The sequence below is a fragment of the Eumetopias jubatus genome, unplaced genomic scaffold, assembly GCF_037043125.1.
Source record: "Eumetopias jubatus isolate StellerSeaLion01/CBP00866 unplaced genomic scaffold, mEumJub1_p1.0 scaffold_4, whole genome shotgun sequence".
Lineage (NCBI taxonomy): Eukaryota > Metazoa > Chordata > Mammalia > Carnivora > Otariidae > Eumetopias > Eumetopias jubatus.
Window position 1 is genome coordinate 64,731,778 of NW_028274810.1, and position 18,860 is coordinate 64,750,637.

The following is an 18,860-nucleotide window of genomic DNA, read 5'->3' on the forward strand; positions in this document are numbered from 1 at the left end:
AAAGCTGAAAGATTTCATTACCATACTGCAACATTCACACTGTAGAAATGTTAAAAAGGAAGTCTGTTACACAGAAGGAAAATGATAGCAGATGGAAAAAAGGATCTACACAAAAATGAAGAGCACTGGAAGTGGTAACTACATGGGTAAATAGAGTTTTTTTTTTATTAAAATATTTTATTTTTTTATTAAAATATTTTATTTGTTCATTTGGAGAGCGAGAGACAGAGAGAGCACAGGCAGAGGGAGAGGCAGATTCCTCCCCAGGGGGAGTGGAAGAGGGAGAAGCAGGCTTCCCGCGGAGCCGGAGCCCAAGGTGGGGCTCGATCCTGGGCTGGGGAGATCATGACCCGAGCAGAAGGCAGATGCCTAACGACTGAGCCACCCAGGCGCCCCAGGGTCTTTTTTTAATTATTTAAATCTCTTTAAATAAGATAAAAATAAAATGGAGTCATACAAAGGAATCCAAAAGAAGCCTGGAAAAAAAAAAGGTAGAAGGGAATAACAAATAGCAGGGACAAAGAGAACACAAATAACAAAGACAGACTCAAACCCAACCATTATTAATAATCACATCAAATGTAAATAGTCTAAAGACCCCAATTAAAGGCAGAGATCGCCGGAATGGAAGAAAAAAAGCAAGACTCAACTAAATGATAATGCACTTTAATTTTTTTTAAAGATGATTTATTTTATAGTTAAAAAGATACTTAATAAATTCTTCCATCTGTATAGTAATAGCATGTTCACTTTCTTATATGTTACTCATTTATTAAATGCAAATTTTCAAATGGATTCTTATATAGCATTTTTTCTCCATACTATCACTGTTTTTGCAGTGGTTCTTGCTTTGCTTCCTATACACTATGAACAAAATCCCCAAAAATAAGCATGAGGAGACCTAATTTGTTATTGTTTTAATTATTGATGACCAACATTACATTTATGAAGTTAGCAGGCAAATCATGTTGGGACAAATATATTTAAATAAATTATCATTATTTAAAAGCCCATCATTTAAAATTAATGAGAGCCATTATTCCAGTTAGAATCAAGTCTGAAAATGTATATCATCCTAATTTGCTTATAGCTTACAAAATCTCTAGTCACTCAATAATCCTGTATTGTGTATTTGAAAGTTGCTAACAGAGTAGATCTTAAAATTTCTCATCATAAGAAAAAAAGGAAAAGAATTGTAACTATGTGTGGTGACAGATATTAACTAGACTTATGGTGATCATTTTGCAATGTATATAAATATCAAATCATTATGCCGTACACCTGAAACTGATACAGTTGTATGCTAATTATATCTCAATTAAAAAAAAAGATTATTTATTTTAGAGAGAGAGCGAGCAAGCAAGCAAGCAAGCAGGGGGAGGGGCAGAGGGAGAGAGAATCCTGAAGCAGATGCCTGGCTGAGCACAGAGCCCGACATGGGGCTCGATTCCAGGACCCTGAGATCATGACCTGAGCCAAAAATCAAGAGTTGGCCACTTAACCAACTGAGCCACCCAGGCAACCCAATGCTAATGCACTTTATTTTTTTTTAAAGCACTTTAAATATAAAGTCACAAATAGGTTAAAAGTAAAAGGATGGAAAAAGATATACCATGTTAATACTAATTAAAACGTGAAAACTGGAATGGCTATATTCAATCAACCAAAGCAGATTTCAGAGCAAAGACTTACCAAGGAAAAAAGGCCATCTCATAATGATAAAGGGATAAATATAAAACTGTCTTGATTCACAAATGATATGACTGTCTATATAGAAAACCTGATGGGAGTTTTTTTTTTAAAGCTAATAAATTTAATAAGTAGTTTTAGCAAGGACAGGAGATGAAAAATTGTACAATACAAAAACTGTATTTCTACATACTAGCAAAAATTGAAACTGAAAAATATCTCTTACAATAACATCAGAAACATGAAATACCTAGGGATAAATCTGACAAAAGATGTGTAGGACCTATACAGTGAAAACTATAACACATTGCTGAAGAAAGCTAAAGAAGACCTAAAGAAATGGAGATATATATTTTGTTTATGGGTCAGAAAACTCACTATTGTTTGGATGTCAATTCCCCCTAAAAAAATCTATGCATTCAACATAACCCCCCAAAAATCCCAGGAGGATTTTTTTAATAGAAATCAACAAGCTGGGGACACCCGAGTGGCTCAGTCAGTTCAGCGGCTGCCTTCGGCTCAGGTCATGATCCCAGGGCCCTGGGATGGAGCCCCACATCGGGCTCCCTGTTCCGCGGGAAGCCTGCTTCTCCCTCTCCCACTCCCCCTGCTTGTGTTCCTGCTCTTGCTATGTCTCTCTGTCAAATAAATAAATAAAATCTTTATTAAAAAAAAAGAAAATGTAAATTAAAACCACAAGGAGATGCCACTCCACACTTGTTAGAATGACTAAAATTAAAGACTGACCATACGAAGTGCTGATGAAGATGTGGAGGAATGAGAACTCTCATACCCTGCTAGCGGGAACATAAAACGGTATGACCACTCAAAAGCCAAATTATGGAAAGAGCCCAAATGACCACTGACTGAAAAATGGATAAAGAAGATGTGGTGTGTGTGTGTGTGTGTGTGTGTGTAATATATATATACACATATATATATATGGTGTGTATATGTATGTGTGTGTATACACACACACACACAATGGAATATTACTTAGCCATCAAAAAGAATTAAATCTTGCCATTTGCAATGATGTGGATGGAGCTAGAGAGTATAATGCTAAGTGAAATAAGTCAGAGAAAGACAAATACCATATGATTTCACTCATATGTAGAATTTAAGAAACAAAACAAATGATCATAGGGGTAAAAAAGAGAGAGGCAAACCAAAAAACAGACTCTTAACTATAGAGAACACACTGATGGTTATCAGAAGGGAGGTGGGTGGGGGGGAATGGGTTAAATAGGTGATGGGGATTAAGGAGCGCACTTATCCTCATGAGCACCCGATGTTGAATGGAAGTGCTGAATCACTAAATTGTATTACATGTATGGTAACTAACTGGAATTTAAATAAAAACTTAAAAAAAAAAAGTTAAACACATACCTAGCGTATGATCCAGTCATTCCACTCCTAGGTGTTTACTCAAGAGAAACCAAATGTTCATACAAAGATTTATAGATGAATGTTCACAGTTCATAGTAGCTTTATTTATAGTAGCCAAAAACTATAAACAACCCAAATACCCATCAACAATAAATTGTGATATAGCCATACAATGAACTACTACTCAGTAATATAAAGGAATGACCTACTGATTCATGCAAAAATAAACAAATCTCAGGCAGACAAGAACAGAGAATACATACGATAGGGTGTATACACCTAAAACTATAGGGTTTTACAAAACCCTAGAAAATGCAAATTAATCTACTGTGACAGAAAGCAAGATCAGTGGCTGCTTTGCATGAGGGGTGAGGAGTAATGAGAGGGAGGGATTACACAGAAGTATATATGAAGAAACTTCTGGTTCATGGCTGTGTTTACTATCTTGAGTATGGTGATGGTTTCACAGATATATATATATATGTATGTCAGAACTTATTAAATTTTACATTTTAAAATCAGTTGATTATATGTTGATTTTACCTCAATAAAGCCATTAAGATAATAAAATAAAATATGAGCTATATAGGCATGATTTTCCTTCCCCGTTACTTTTACTTAGCAAGTCCAATAAAAGCCGGGGCCTGCTCCCAGCTATCTCTACCTGCCAACAGGTATCAAGAGTAAACACTCTCACTTGGGTTCCACTTCCCCTGGCGCTGGAGAGTATTCATTAGAATCTAATGATAGGGCACCTGGGTGGCTCAGTGGGTTGAGCGACTGCCTTCGGCTCAGGTCATGATCCTGGAGTCCCGGAATCGAGTCCCGTATTGGGCTCCCTGCTCAGCGGGGAGTCTGCTTCTCCCTCTGACCCTCTTCCCTCTCGTGCTCTCTATCTCTCATTCTCTCTCTCTCAAATAAATAAATAAAATCTTTAAAAAAAAAAGAATCTAATGATAAAACTTAACTTTCCTCACATCACAGTGGCAAAAATGCAAAATTCTGGGCAATGGGAATGAGGATAGGTGGCCTATAGGACATGACGAGAGGCTAAAATAGATGCTTTGGTAAAAAGTTATTTAGGGCAGCTGCTCTTTCTGCCCACAGGTCCTACCCCCATGCTTTAATAAAACCACCATTTTGCACCAACAAAACAAAACAAAAAGCTATTTAGGCCTTACTGACTTCCTGACTTTTTAGAGTCAGTATTAGATTTAGGTCTTGCCAGTCATCATCCTAGGATATATTTCTTTCAGTGACCTTTCACAGAGTAGAAGAGGTAAGCCATAGTTTGAGTATGCTAGGTCTCCTGGCTCAGATTCCACTTACTCTCATTTCATTTTCACCCAAATCTTTACAACCTAACTTTATGATACCTAAAAAGGTATTAAAATATGTAAACAAAAATCACGAGAGAATAATATGTGTACAATTAAAAACATCAAGAACAATGTGAATTCAGTAGGAGAAATAATTATATCACCTTGCGGGATCAGAACATCTTCGAATTAGAAAGGATCGAAGAGTTCATCGAATCTCAGGCCCCAACAAATGGGCAATTGCCCTCACAACACTGCCATCGGGTTGTTAACTTGTATTTTTCATACACAGCCCCTATGACAGGCAACACATGCTATCAGGAAGCAACCTACTACACTTCGGAGAAGTCATGTTCGACAGTTAATTTCCTGTATCAGCCCCAAATCTAGCTTCCCATGAATTTTTCCTAATTCTTCCCACACTAGACGAGTTTATCCCCTCTGCCCCATACCACTTTTCAGATGTTAAAGGAACAAAAATTTATTCAGCCATCCCCTTTACATGTGCAAACTATTGTACTGAGTACTACTCAGGGTACAGAGACAAAGGAAATACGGATTCTGCCTTTACAGGCCCTTAGTCAAATGCAGAGATTTTTTTTTCTTTTTAAGCCACAAATAATTACAATATATACTATAAGTATAAATGTCAAAAAAGAAGTACCGATTGAAAGTATAACGAGTTCAGAAAAGGGAAAGAATAATTCAATCTATGGAAAGGATGAAGAAATTAGGGAAAGCTTCATAAGGCAGATAACACTTGAGATGGACCTTGAAGATGGGCATTTCTCCTGAGAAAAAAGCATTTTATTTATTTATTTTTTAAGATTTTATTTATTTATTTGACAGAGAGAAACACAGCGAGAGAGGGAACACAAGCAGGGGGAGTGGGAGAGGGAGAAGCAGGCTTCCCGCCGGGCAGAGAGCCCTATGCGGGGCTCCATCCCAGCACCCTGAAATCATGACCTGAGCCAAAGGCAGACGCTTAACGACTGAGCCACCTGGGCGCGCCGAGAAAAAAGCATTTTAGTGAGTGTAGTGGTTAAGAGCTTGGACTCTAGAAATACACTGCCTAGGTTTGAATCCTAGCTTTGCCACTAGTTTGGTGACTTTGGGCAAGTTACTCTGTGCTTTTATTTTCAACTTTTATAAAATACAAAAAATAGACATGAGAATTAAATGAAGAATACTTAGAACAGTGCCCAGTACTTAGCACTGTGTAAATATTTGCTGTTGTTGTTATTCAGAAAATATCAAAGATTAGAGTTTGCAGCAGTGAGAAGGAACTAAAGATGTTTGGGAAGGAAACAGTCCATTTTAATTTAAACATTTAAACATTTTGGTTTCACCCAAAACCCAGCTAGATATAAATGCTAGCACAAAACCTGGCCTGTGGTAGGAAATTAGTAAATCTTCACCCCACCACTTTTCTTTCCCTTTTTCTTCTCCTCATAGTTCTGGTTTATACTTTGCCTGAATTTATGCATTCTGCCTTGTATAATAACTATTTGTGTTATCACATTATCTGCCTCTTGTACACCTGGGTGGTTCAGTCAGTTAAGCATCTGCCTTCGGCTCAGGTCATAATCCCAGGGTCCTGGAATCGAGTCCCGCATCGGGCTGCTTGCTCAGCGGGGAGCCTGCTTCTCCCTCTGCCTACCACTCCCCCTGCTTGTGCAAGCTCTCTCTCTCTCTCTCTGGCATATAAGTAAATAAAATATATATTTTTTGAAATAAAAGCTACAGGAGATTCTGAATCAGTACATAAGTAGACACTATATTTGAGAACCAATTACACAGGCGCTTGGGGGGCTCAGTTGGTTAAGCATCTGCCTTCAGCTCAGGTCATGATCCCAGAGTCCTAGGATTGAGCCCCACATCAGGCTCCCTGCTCAGTAAGGAGTCTGCTTCTCCCTCTGCCCATCCCCCCTCCCTGCTTGTGCTTTCTCTCTCTCAAATAAATAAATAAAATCTTTTTAAAAAATAAATTAAAAATCAAAAAGAGAACCAATTACTTAGATCACCTAATGACAAAGTGGGCACACAATAAGCATTTGCTGAACTTTCATGGACTGAAAAATGAAAGATCAGGATCTAAAACTAGGTTGAAGCCATACTGGAAAGGCACTAAATGCCAGGCTTAATTGGCACAAAAGGCCAAACTAAATAACCATCTTCCAGCTTCAAAAAAACAATCCCTTGTAAGAAGCGGCATCTCAAATCACTTCCGTGGCCTTTCAGCAAATCAAAAACATTAATATGCATTTTCAAAAATCAGAGATAACTAATAATAGGATAAAGTCAAATTTTATTTATTCATTTTAAACAAGAGTTCAGTAAGCATTAATGCAATATATATGAAAGCACATTAAAAATTGAAATAAAATATGAAACTATTATATGAGTGCTAACAATTTAAAAATCTAAGTTTTAATGTGATTTTTCTAATTGAAAAATCCAAAAGGGAGGCGCCTGGGTGGCACAGTCAGTTAAGCATCCGACTCTTGGTTTCAGCTCAGGTCATGATCTCAGGGTTATGAGATCAAGCCCTGCATCGGGGTCCATGCTGAGTGCAGAGCCTGTTTGAGACTCTCTCCCCCCTCCTCCCTCTGTCCCCCCCGACACCCCCTCCCCCGCTCTCTCTCTCTCAAATAAATTTTTAAAAAGAAAGAAAAATCTAAAAGGAATTCATGATTTTAAACTAACAATAAACAAAATATTCACTTCAAATACTTAAATCTATCTTTTTTTTTTTTCTATTATAGGTACTGTTATGGCAACTAGAAGATTTTTTTATCCAGATCTGGACAAGTTAAACTTGGAAACCATATCATGAAGCTTTAATTTTAAAGCTAATTTCCCAACACTGAGTTCCCACCAAAGTATCAATATCTTACAATTAAACTAACACCATTTGTAGAAGAGAACCTTATACCGTCCCCACCCCATCATAAGTTAGTATGTTTTGGAAGCACTTGACCATTTTCTGATTTTCTTAGAATCCTATTGCAATTTGTTATCCAAGTAACCAGGGAAAAATATTTAAACCACTCAGAGCTGTCATTCTAATATATTTTCCAGGAGTCTGAATTCTTTCTTGGACTACAGCTAATGGCCATGTGTCAGATTTATTTGAACTATATCCACATCCTCAATATGTAGCAAGTAAACATTTACAATTCAATAATTCCTCATCCCTATTCAGGCTACTAATCAAATCAGCAAGATCCGTAAGGTTTTCCCCCAAAATGCTACCCCACCATTAAACATTATCCCTAATGACTGATGATAACAGGAAAATGTTACCAACAGTGTAGACTAAATACTGGAAAGGGTGCCTGGGTGGCTCCGTTGGTTGAGTGTCAGACTCCTGAACTTAGCTCAGGTCTTGATCTCAGGGTTGTGAGTTCAAGCCCCACACTGGGGTCCCTGCTGGGCATGTAGCCTACTTAAAAAACAACAACAAAAATACATAAATAAATAAAATATTGGAAAGTGTTTTCAAAGGATACTGCAGAAGGTGTGACATTCTTTGAAGTATTTAAAAGTTGAGTAAATTCTATCTTCCTGTGGTGTTTTAGGTTAGCTTTTCAGTGCCAGGGGAAAGAAGTAGATGACCTGGCCAAGGCTGACAAAATTGTTTACATTTGATAAAAGAATCTAATGTTGACAATATTATTAAAAGAGAAGTACTCTTGGGGTGCCTAAGTGGCTCAGTCAGTTAACTGTCTGCCTTCAGCCCAGATCACAATCTCAGGGTCCTGGGATGGAGCCCTTCATTAGGCTTCCTGCTCAGCGGGGAGTCGTCTTCTCCATCTCCTTTCCCCTCCCCCGCTCATGATCAAGCTCTCTCTCCCTCTCTCAAATAAACAAATAAAATCTAAAAAAAAAAACCTTACTAATTTGACTAATAAAATATTATACTATTTTTCTTAAAAAGTACTCTCATACTCTATTGTTGGGAATATACATTGTCTTTTTTGAAAAAAATTTGGCAATGTCTACCAATTTTTAAAGATATACTATCCTTTGACATAGTGAGTCCATTCTTTTGAATTTATCTTGAGTATACAAGCAAAAGTATGCAAAGACATGAGGATGCTTATTGCAGCATTGTTTATAATAGCAAAACTGTTACCACATACATGTCTGCTAGGTATGGTTAGGTAAATTTCTTATAATGAGAATACTGTGCAGGCATTAAAAAAGAATAAACAATATCTCTAAGTGGTAATATAAAAGGATTTTTAAGATGTAAGTAAAGAACGCTGTCTACAATGTGGTAAATATACATATATGACACATACATATAGAAAAGTTATATATGGGGCGCCTGGGTGGCTCAGTCGTTAGGTGACTGTCTTCGGCTCAGGTCATGATCCCAGGGTCCTGGGATCGAGCCCCGCGTTGGGCTCCCTGCTTGGTGGAGAGCCTGCTTCTCCCGCTCCCACTCCCCCTGCTTGTGTTCACTTTCTCACTGTCTCTCTCTCTGTCAAATAAATAAAATCTTTAAAAAAAAAACACAAAAGGTTGTCTGTAGCCAAGATATGGAAGCAACACGTGTCTATCCACAGATGGAGAAAGAAGATGAGGTATATATACACAACGGAATATTACTCAGCCATAAAACAGGATGAGATCTTGCCACTTGCAACAACAATACCTAGAAGGTATTATGCTAAGTGAAATAAGTCAGACAGAGAAAGGCAAATACCATATGATTCCACTTATGTATGGAATCTAAAAAACAAAACAAATGAACAAACAAAAAGCAGAAACAGACCTATATATACAGAGAACAAACTGATGGAGCCAGAGGGAGGGCATGAGGAGATGGGCTAAATGGGTGAAGGAGAATGGGAGACAGGCTTCCAGTTATGGAATGAATAAGTCATTGGGATAAAAGATACAGCATGGGGAATATAGTCAATGGTATTGTAATAAAGTTGTATGGTGACAGATGGTAGCTACACTTGTGGAAAGCATAGCACAGTGTACAGACTGTCCAATCACTATGTAGTACACCTGAAAGTAATGTAACATTATGTGTCAACTATACTTCATAACAAAAAAAAAGAAAGATTGTATAACCACACATATAAATATGCATTTGTTAAAGCATAACAATTTTGGGGAAAATACCCCCAAAAAATAGTAAAAGAGGTTGACTCTGAGGAATAGAACTAAGGGTAAGAAGGAAGAGAAAGACATGTTAAATGTTAAAATTTGTCATCCTGCTATAATATTAAAAACCTTATGACAAACCTTTGGAGAACTATTTGGCAGCTTCTTATAAAGTTAAACATATATCTGCCCTCTGATTGAGCCATTTCACTGAGTTATTAACCCAAGAGAAATGCAAAAGGTATGTCCACAAATAGACTTGTACAAAAAGTTTCATAGCATCCTTATTCATAATGGCCTCAAACAAGAAAGACCTCAAATGTCCATCAACAGGAGAATGGATAAACAAAGTGGTATAAGGAATACTATTTAGCAATAACAAAGGATGAGCTACTGATACAAGAAAAATTTGGATCAGTCTTAGCCTGCCTGAGGGAGAAAGGTTTGGAGAATGGGGAAGATGTTTGAGGGAAGTCAAGTTTCATCTATGTTGTAGCATCTGTCAGTACTTCATTTCTTTTATGGCCTAAGAATATTCCATTGTATGAATATACCACATGTATATTGCCTGATGACAGACATCTCGGTTGTTTTCACCTTTTTGGCTATTATAAATAATGCTGCTATAAAAAACTGTGTTTTGTGAGAACTGTGTATTTTATTATGTGAAAATTACACCTCAATTTTAAGAAAGAATATGGACATGAAAAATCGTATTGTAACTACAAAGAATGATTTCTGAATGTTTCAGTGAATGGCAGAACAAAAATATCTCAGGATGGCAAACAAGTTAATTATAATAAAAATATGTTCCTTCAGAGGAGAAAAAAGTTATGTGTCAATAAAAACAACCTGAAATGCCATATTCATCTCCTGATGAAAAGTTTTTTATATGAGAGTGAGAAACCTGTCTGAAAAAACTTAAATCACTATCTCTAATGTAAACTGCAACTCTTTTTTTTTTTTTTGGTCTTCTTCTAAATTTTAATTCCAGTATAGTTAACATATAGTGTTATATTAGTTAGAGGTGTACAATACAGTGATTCAACAATTCTACACATTACTCAGGGCTCATTAAGGTAAGTTTATTCTCAGGGCACCTGAGTGATACAGTTGGTTAAGGGTCCAACTCTTGGTTTTGGCTCAGGTCGTGATCTCAGGGTTGTGAGATCAAGCCCCATCTCAGGCTTTGCGCTCAGCATGGAGTCTGCTTAAAAGACTCTCTCTCACTCTTACCCTGGCCCTCCCCACCCCCTGAGCTCTCTCTCCTTCCCTTAAATAAATAAATCTTAATCTATTTATTCCATTTAGTGTATTTTTAATTTCAGCTTTTGAGTTCTTTATCTCTGATTGTTTCTTTTTTATTTTTTTTATCTCTGTTGAGGGTCTCACTGAAGTCTTCCACTCTTTTCTCAAGTCCAGTGAGTATTTTTATGACCATTACTTTTAAATCTCTATCAGGCATATTAGTTATCTCTGTTTTGTTTAGCTCTCTTGCTGTGATTTTGTCTTGTTCTTTCATTTGGGACATATTCCTTTCTCCTTATTTTGTTTAACTCTGTGTCTGTTTCTATGTGTTAGGAAAGTCAGCTACATCTCCTCCAGGTTGGAGGGGACAGATCTGTGGAGACTAGGTCTACTGTTAGCAAGCTAGGTGGAGAGTGTTGGCAGTGCGCTGGTTCCCACAGATGTCCACGTGTTTAGGCTTGATGGGGGCAGGGAGCAGGGGAGGGAAATGCCATCTGCCAACTCTTTTGTTCTAGAGAAGTCTCCCAAAGAACGCTGACCCTTTAGCACAGGCTCTGAAATTAGTAAACAAATCTCCTTCCTGTATACCCCAGGTGTTTTTCAAACTGCTGCTTTTATACTGTATCTCCATGGGGCTATATGTTGTGCTATATCTTTAAGGGCTGGGACACAGTTTCCTATAACTCGCCCGGCTCTCCCAGAGCTGAGCCCACTGATTTGTAAATCACTAAGCCCACTGAATTGTATGGTAAGGGGATGATTCATTTCTTTTTTATTAAGTTTTTAAATTTTAATTCCAGTATAATTAACATACAGTGTTATATTAGTTTCAGGTGTACTATATAGTGATTCAGCAATTCTATACATTAGCCAGTGCTCATCATGTTTCACTTTGCAAAAACTTGCCAACATTTGGTATTGTCACCATTTTGGATTTTGGAGATTCTAATATATATGTAGAGGTATCCTGTGGTTTTAATTTGCAATTCCTTAGTGACATATGATGTTGAAGATCTTTCCATATGCATATTTGCCATTGTATATCATCATCTTTGGTGAGTTGTCTGGGTCTTTTGACCAATTTTTAACCATACTGTTCATTTTCTTATTGTTTAGTTTTAAGAGTTCTTTGTATATTTTATTTTATTTATTTTTATTATGTTATGTTAGTCACCATATAGTACATCATTAGTTTTTGAGGTAGTGTTTTTTAACCCCTCTATTTCTCCATTATTTACTTCTTGTGTGTATTTTCTAGTGTACCATTTTCATTCTTTGTCATTTTACTATATATTTTTTCACTATATATCTTTATATTTTAAAGTTATTTTTTAGCGGTTGCTCTAGGGATTATAATTAACAATTTATAGCAACCTAGTTTGGATTAATACTAACTTAATTTCAATAGTATACAAAAAAAGATGAGCTTTTTCCCCTCTACCTTCCTTTGTGTTGTTACTGTCATACAAATTATATCTTTATGCATTGTATACCTATTGACTCAGATTATTGCTGATCATGCAGTTGGATAGGAGGGGAGAAACATGACAAAGAAAAATGCATTTATAGTGTTCTTTATATTTACCAATATAGTTACATTTATCAATGCTCTTTATTTCTTCATATGCCCTTTATTCCACTGTCTAGAGCTCTTTCATTTCAGTTTGAATGACTCTCTTTATAAAGTATTTCGTATAGGTAACTTCTCTCAATTTTTATCTGGGAATGTCTTCATTTCTCCTTCATTTTTTTTAAAGGTTTTTATTTATTTATTTGACAGAGAGAAACACAGCTAGAGAGGGAACACAAGCAGGGGGAGTGGGAGAGGGAGAAGCAGGCTCCCTGCGCTCGATCCCAGGATCCTGGGATCATGACCTGAGCCGAAGGCAGACGCTTAACGACTGAGCCACCCAGGCGCCCCTCTCCTTCATTTTTAAAAAAAATTTTTTTATTATTTATTTGACAGAGGGAGAGAGACAGTGAGAGAGGGAACACAAGCAGGGAAAGTGGGAGAGGGAGAAGCAGGCTTCCCACTGAGCAGGGAGCCTGTTGCACGGCTCAATCCCCGGACCCTGGGATCATGACCCCAGCTGAAGGCAGAGGCTTAATGACCGAGCAACCCAGGCACCCCTCTCCTTCATTTCTATTTTTTATTTTATTTTTTAAAGATTTTATTTATTTATTTGAGAAAGAGAGAGAGAGCAGCGAGAGAGGGAATACAAGCAGGGAGAGTGGGAGAGGGAGAAGCAGGCTTCCCGCTGAGCAGGGAGCCCCATGCAGGGCTCGATCCCAGGACCCCGGGACCATGACCTGAGCCGAAAGCAGACGCTTAACGACTGAGCCACCCAGGCACCCTTATTTTTTATTTTTTAAGATTTTTATTTATTTATTTGAGAGAGAGAGAATGAAGGGAAAGAGAGCATGAGAGGGGGGAGGGTGAGAGGGAGAAGCAGACTCCCCACCGAGCAGGGAGCCCCATGCAGGACCCGATCCTGGGACTCCAGGATCATTACCTGAGCCCAATGCAGTCACTTAACCAACTGAACCACCCAGGCGCCCTCTCCTTCATTTTTAAAGGGTGTTTCACTGAACATAGAATTCTCGCTTAGCACTTTCTTTCATCACACTGCCTCAATGGTTTCTGAAAAGAAATCAGCTGTTAAGCCTTACTGAGGAATGCTTCTACAGGATGAATTTTCTCTGTTGTTGTTTTCAATATTCTGCATTTTGCTCCCAACAGTTTGATTATGATGTGTCTAAGTATAAACTCCTTTGAGATATTCCTACTTGAAGTTTGTTGAACTTCTTGGACATGCATATAAAAGTTTTTTTCCTCAAGTTTGGGGAGTTATTAGTAATTATTTCTTCAAATATTCTCTTTGTCCCTTTCATTCCTCTCCTTCTGGGGCCATTATTATGTGTATGTTGTTAGAGTTGCTGGGGTCCCACAGGTCTCTGAGGCTCTGTTCATTTTTCTTCATTCTTTTTTTTTTTTTTTCTTCTGTTCCTCAGCCTGGATAATTTCAACTGACCTACCTTAAAGTTTACTGATTTTTTCTTCTGCCTGCTCAAATTTGGTGTTGAGCCCCTCTAGTGCATTTTTCATTCCAGTTACTATAATTCTCAATGCCAGAATTTATTTGGTTCTTTTCTATCATTTCTACCTAGTAGCTGATATTCTCTATTTGGTAATATATTGTGATATTTTCCTTTAGTTCTTTATATATAGTTTCCTTTAATTCTTTGAACATACTTAAGTAGATGATTGTCTTTGTCTAGTAAATCCAATGTTTGAGCTACCTCAATTTCTATTGACTACTCTCCTCCCCCTGTGTATGGGCCATACTTTCTTGTTTCTTTGTATGGCTCATAGTTTTTCTTTTTTGAAAACTGGGTATTTTAAATAATATAATGTGGCAACTCTAGAAATCAGATTCTTCCCCTTTCCCAGAGTTTGTTGTTGTTGTTGACCTAGTGGCATTACCAAACTAATTCTGTAAAGTCTGTATTCTTTGTCACAATTGATCACTAAATTTTCTTCTGCGTTAGCTTAGTGGTTAGCTAATGGCTGGACAGAGATTTTCTTAAATGTCTGGAACTAGTAAGTCTCTCAGTCTTTGCTGAGGCTCTGTCTGTGTGTTGGGGCTCTCAGCTAGGCAGTTTACAACTTCACCTTAGCCTCTACTTCCTGCTTGTACAGAGCCCCAAGGTTAGCCAGAGATAAAGTTTAGGACCTTCTCAGGTCTTTTCTGAACATGCGGACAGCCTCGAACATACACACAGCCTTATGTATATACTTGGTGTTCTAGATTCCCAGGGATATGTCAGATCTTTTCAAAGACCCCTATAAACATTTCATTCCTCAGCTTTTTCTTTTAAGTTTTTTGGTTGGGCTGTTTGCCCCAATTGTTAACAGCACCTCAGGCAGCTATATTGTTAAGCCAGTTGTTGCTAATTGTTCTTAGCAAATGACTCTGAAGAAAATATTGTTTGCACTGGCGCAAGTTCTCTGTCAGGTTACATAAAGACAAGGCTTTTAAGAATGGTTTACCAGGGAACTGCCAGACAGATCAAATAATGACAATTCTCTGAGAATGGGGCTTTGAAAGAGCTCCAATTCCATTTTGACTCCTCCAGTGCTGGCTAGGAGGATTGCAGGTTCTTGTTTTTAAGTCTACCATGGGAAAGGGGGAGTGGTATTAGAGCAAGGTAAAATGCCATAAAGCTTAGTATTCTTACGGAGATTCACCTGTTTGTTTTTAAAAATGTTCCCCCAGATTGTTGTAAGTCTTTGGTTAATTTCCAAAGTTCTGTAAAAACTTGATCTTGACAATTTTTACAAGTGTTCTTACAACTTTTATAAAGGAGAGTATTTGTCAGGTGTTGTTATTCCATCACTCCCAATGATATTCTCATCCCCCTCATTTTCAGATTACTTTGAAATATATTAGATTGTTTAGAGAAATAATAACAATAGTATACTGTGGGGTTTACAATATATTCAGAAGTGCATGGATATATGCTGTTGTAAAAACCCCTTACATCACATGTGAAATAGCATAACATTAATTGAAGGTTGACTGTGGTTAATTTAAAGATGCATGTTGTACATCCTAGAGCAGCCACTAAAAAATAAGAAAAAGAAATAATTCAACAGAAGAGAGAAAAAATACTATAAAATACCCAATTAATAAAAAGATAGTATGAAAAAGAGAAAAGACCCAAAGAACAAACAAGACAAAATAAACAGCAAAGTAGCACATTGTACTGCAACTATCTATGTGTGCATACCTGTCTACCTATCTCTTACTCTTTATCTACACACATCTATTTTCTCTACCAGGTTATAAACTTACCAAATTTCAGTCATAAACAGAAACAAACTGAAGTTAATTGCTGTAATGAATACACTGTTCATTCTAACTTCTTTATTTTGGAATTTACAATAATTTATAAAAATTTTAATTAATTAGGGTTACTGGGTGGCTCTGTTGATTAAGCATCTGCCTTTAGCTCAGGTCATGATCCCAGGGTGCTGGGATTGAGTCCCACATTGGGCTCCCTGCTCAGCAGGACATCTGCTTCTCCCTCTGCCCCTCCCCCTGCTCGCTCAAGCCTTCTCTCTCTCTCCCAATCTCTCACTCTCTCTCCTGATCTCTCGCTCTCTCAAATAAAATCTTTTTTTTTTAAGATTTTATTTATTTATTTGACAGAGAGAGACACAATGAGAGAGGGAACACAAGCAGGGGAGTGGGAGAGGGAGAAGCAGGCTTCCCGCTGAGCATGGAGCCTGATCGGGGGCTCAATCCCAGGACCCTGGGATCATGACCTGAGCCGAAGGCAGACGCTTAACCGTCTGAGCCACCCAGGTGCCCCTAAAATCTTTAAAAAAAATTTTTTTTATTAATTAATATATAAGACAGTATGAAAAAAATACAAAGCTCACCTATCTTCATAACAATAAATCCCAGATTTTAGTGCTAAATTATTTTATAAACTTCTTTGTACAATTTCATTTTACAAATAAGGAAACTAAAAGTTAAAGTGATTAATTGACTAATTAATCAAAATAGTCACACGGCCAGTCATCAGTAGAGCCACAGTAAAATTCTTCTTCTTCTTCCTTTTTTTTTTTTTAAGATTTTATTTATTTATCTGACAGAGAGAGACACAGCAAGAGAAGGAACACAAGCAGGGGGAATGGGAGAGGGAGAAGCAGGCTTCCCGCCAAGCAGGGAGCCTGACGCGGGGCTCGATCCCAGGACCCTGGGACCATGACCTGAGCCGAAGGCAGACGCTTAATGAATGAGCCACCCAGGCGCCCCTAAAATTCTTATTTCATAACTTTTAGTCCAGCTCTCTCAAGAGAAAAAAATTTCCATGTAATACCAACGACATATACAACTATATACAAATAATGTGCTCATTTCAAATTATTCTTATTCAGCAGGTCTAGCAAGATCTCTATTTGGAAACATTTTAAGTTAGATTGTATACCTATTTGAAAATAATAAAACTTTAAAAATATACATACTGTTGAATTTAGAGTTTCAACTAATTCAAATTCTCATCAGTTATTACTGAAGTACACTACACTTAAAGGAAAATTAAAAATACTACGACTAAACAATCACTTAAAGCACTGGCTACCAGGTTCAGTAAATACAATCTTTCATTCAAATCAATGGCTAAACCATTCATATTTATGTCAAAAATGATAACAAAAATTTAGGAAATCTGTGTGTAGTATTACCTGTAGCTCCCAGTGGATGTCCCTTTGAAATCAATCCACCACTAGGATTTATGACCCACTTTCCTCCATAAGTATTATCTCCTCTATCAACCAGTCTTCCACCTTGTCCTAAAGAAGGAAAAATAATATTTATGAATGTTAAAAATAACATTGGACCAGGGGCGCCTGGGTGGCTCAGTTAAGCGTCTGAGTCTTTTTTTTTTTTTTAATTTGAGAGAGAGAATGAGAGAGAGCGCACATGAGAGGGGGGAGGGTCAGAGAGAGAAGCAGATTCCCTGCTGAGCAGAGAGCCTGATGTGGGACTCGATCCCAGGACTCCAGTATCATGACCTGAGCCAAAGGCAGTCGCTTAACCAACTGAGCCACCCAGGTGCCCCAAGTGTCTGACTTTTGATCTCAGCTCAGGTCTTGATCTCAGGGTTGTGAGTTCAAGCCCCACATTGGGCTCCACACTGGGCATGGAGCCCACTTAAAAAAAAAAACCACATTGGACCAAATGATATGTTTTGTTTTGTTTTTTAATTTCAATATAGCCAAGATTTTCTTATAGCAAACATTTCTTAATAGCCCAAACATTAAATTGATATAAGCACTTCTAAAAGTTACATGATAGGGGTGCCTGGGTGGCTCGGTGGGTTAAGCAGCTGACTCTTGATTTCAGCTCATGTCATGATCTCAGGGTTGTGAGATGGAGCCGACATCAGGCTCTATACTGGGCATGGAACTTGCTTAAGATTCTCTCTCTCCCTCTTCTCCAGCCCCTCCCCCCTTGCTCATGCTCTCTCTCTGAAAAAGAAAAAAGTTACATAAAAAATATTGAGTAATAAAGGTTTATATTTTCAGAAAATTTCATGCATGAAACAGAGCTCTTATTAGTTCCTAAGAACTCTCTGGCTTCCAAAATTGCTACAACTGTAACAGAGATTCAGATACCTAAAGAATGAAACTGGATACAATACTATAACTAAAATAATTATATCAGCTTGTATTGCCCAATATATTCATTTATTGCCCAATATATTCATTTCCATTTTTTAAAAAGATTTTATTTATTTACTTGAGAAAGAGCACAAGGGGGGAGGGGCAGAGAGGCAGAGGGAGAAGCAGACTCCCCACTGAGCAGGGAGCCCTATGGATACAGGGCGGGGGGTGGGGGTCACCTCATTCCCAGGACCCTGGGTTCATGACCTGAGCCAAAGGCAGATGCTTAACCATCTGAACCACCCATGTGCCCCCATTTTCATTTTCAATTGCACTGTTATATAAACATTCTTAGTAAATGGAGGGGAGAGTGTAGGGGGTGGGGTAAGGGCAGAGGACATGAAATGAAAGGAAGTGGCTGAAAATATTGTTAAACCATAAATGTAAGCTTAAAAGAAAATGAAAATTATGTGCTTGGTGATTTCAACATTCCTATCAATTCTCTGGTGATTCTTCCAGGTGGTTAAGAAATAAATTAAAATGCATGCATTATATAAAATATTCTTCTATCCATATAATGAAGTGGAATCTCCAAAGAAAGATGATAAAGGTGGTTGTGGTGCTGTTACAGGTGGCTAATAACTTTTAAGTATTCACTCTGTGTCAGGCCTTGTTCTAATTATTTTCCGTATATTTACATAATTTAATTCTTAACCCTGAGAAGTAGGTAGTATCATTCTCATTTTATAGATAAGTAACCAGCCCAAGGCAACAGCAGGGCATTGATCTAGGATTAATTATCAGGTAGCCTGGCTCCATAGCCTGTGTTCTTAACCAAATATTTTATTGCCTTTAAAAACCAAAGAGTTGGGGCACCTGGGTGGCTCAGTAGTTGAGCATCTGCCTTCGGCTCAGGT

The 18,860-nt window shown here is 37.7% G+C and overlaps 1 protein-coding gene across 1 annotated transcript in view; it reads right to left on the reverse strand.

Annotated features, from left to right (window-relative positions):
• SCP2 (sterol carrier protein 2) overlaps positions 1-18,860 on the reverse strand; it is a 98,177-nt gene that overhangs the window by 33,555 nt on the left and 45,762 nt on the right. Inside the window, exon 11 of the mRNA XM_028106904.2 lies at positions 17,023-17,130. Within this exon, the coding sequence (XP_027962705.1) occupies positions 17,023-17,130 (108 nt within the window). The remainder of the gene's footprint in view (positions 1-17,022; positions 17,131-18,860) is intronic.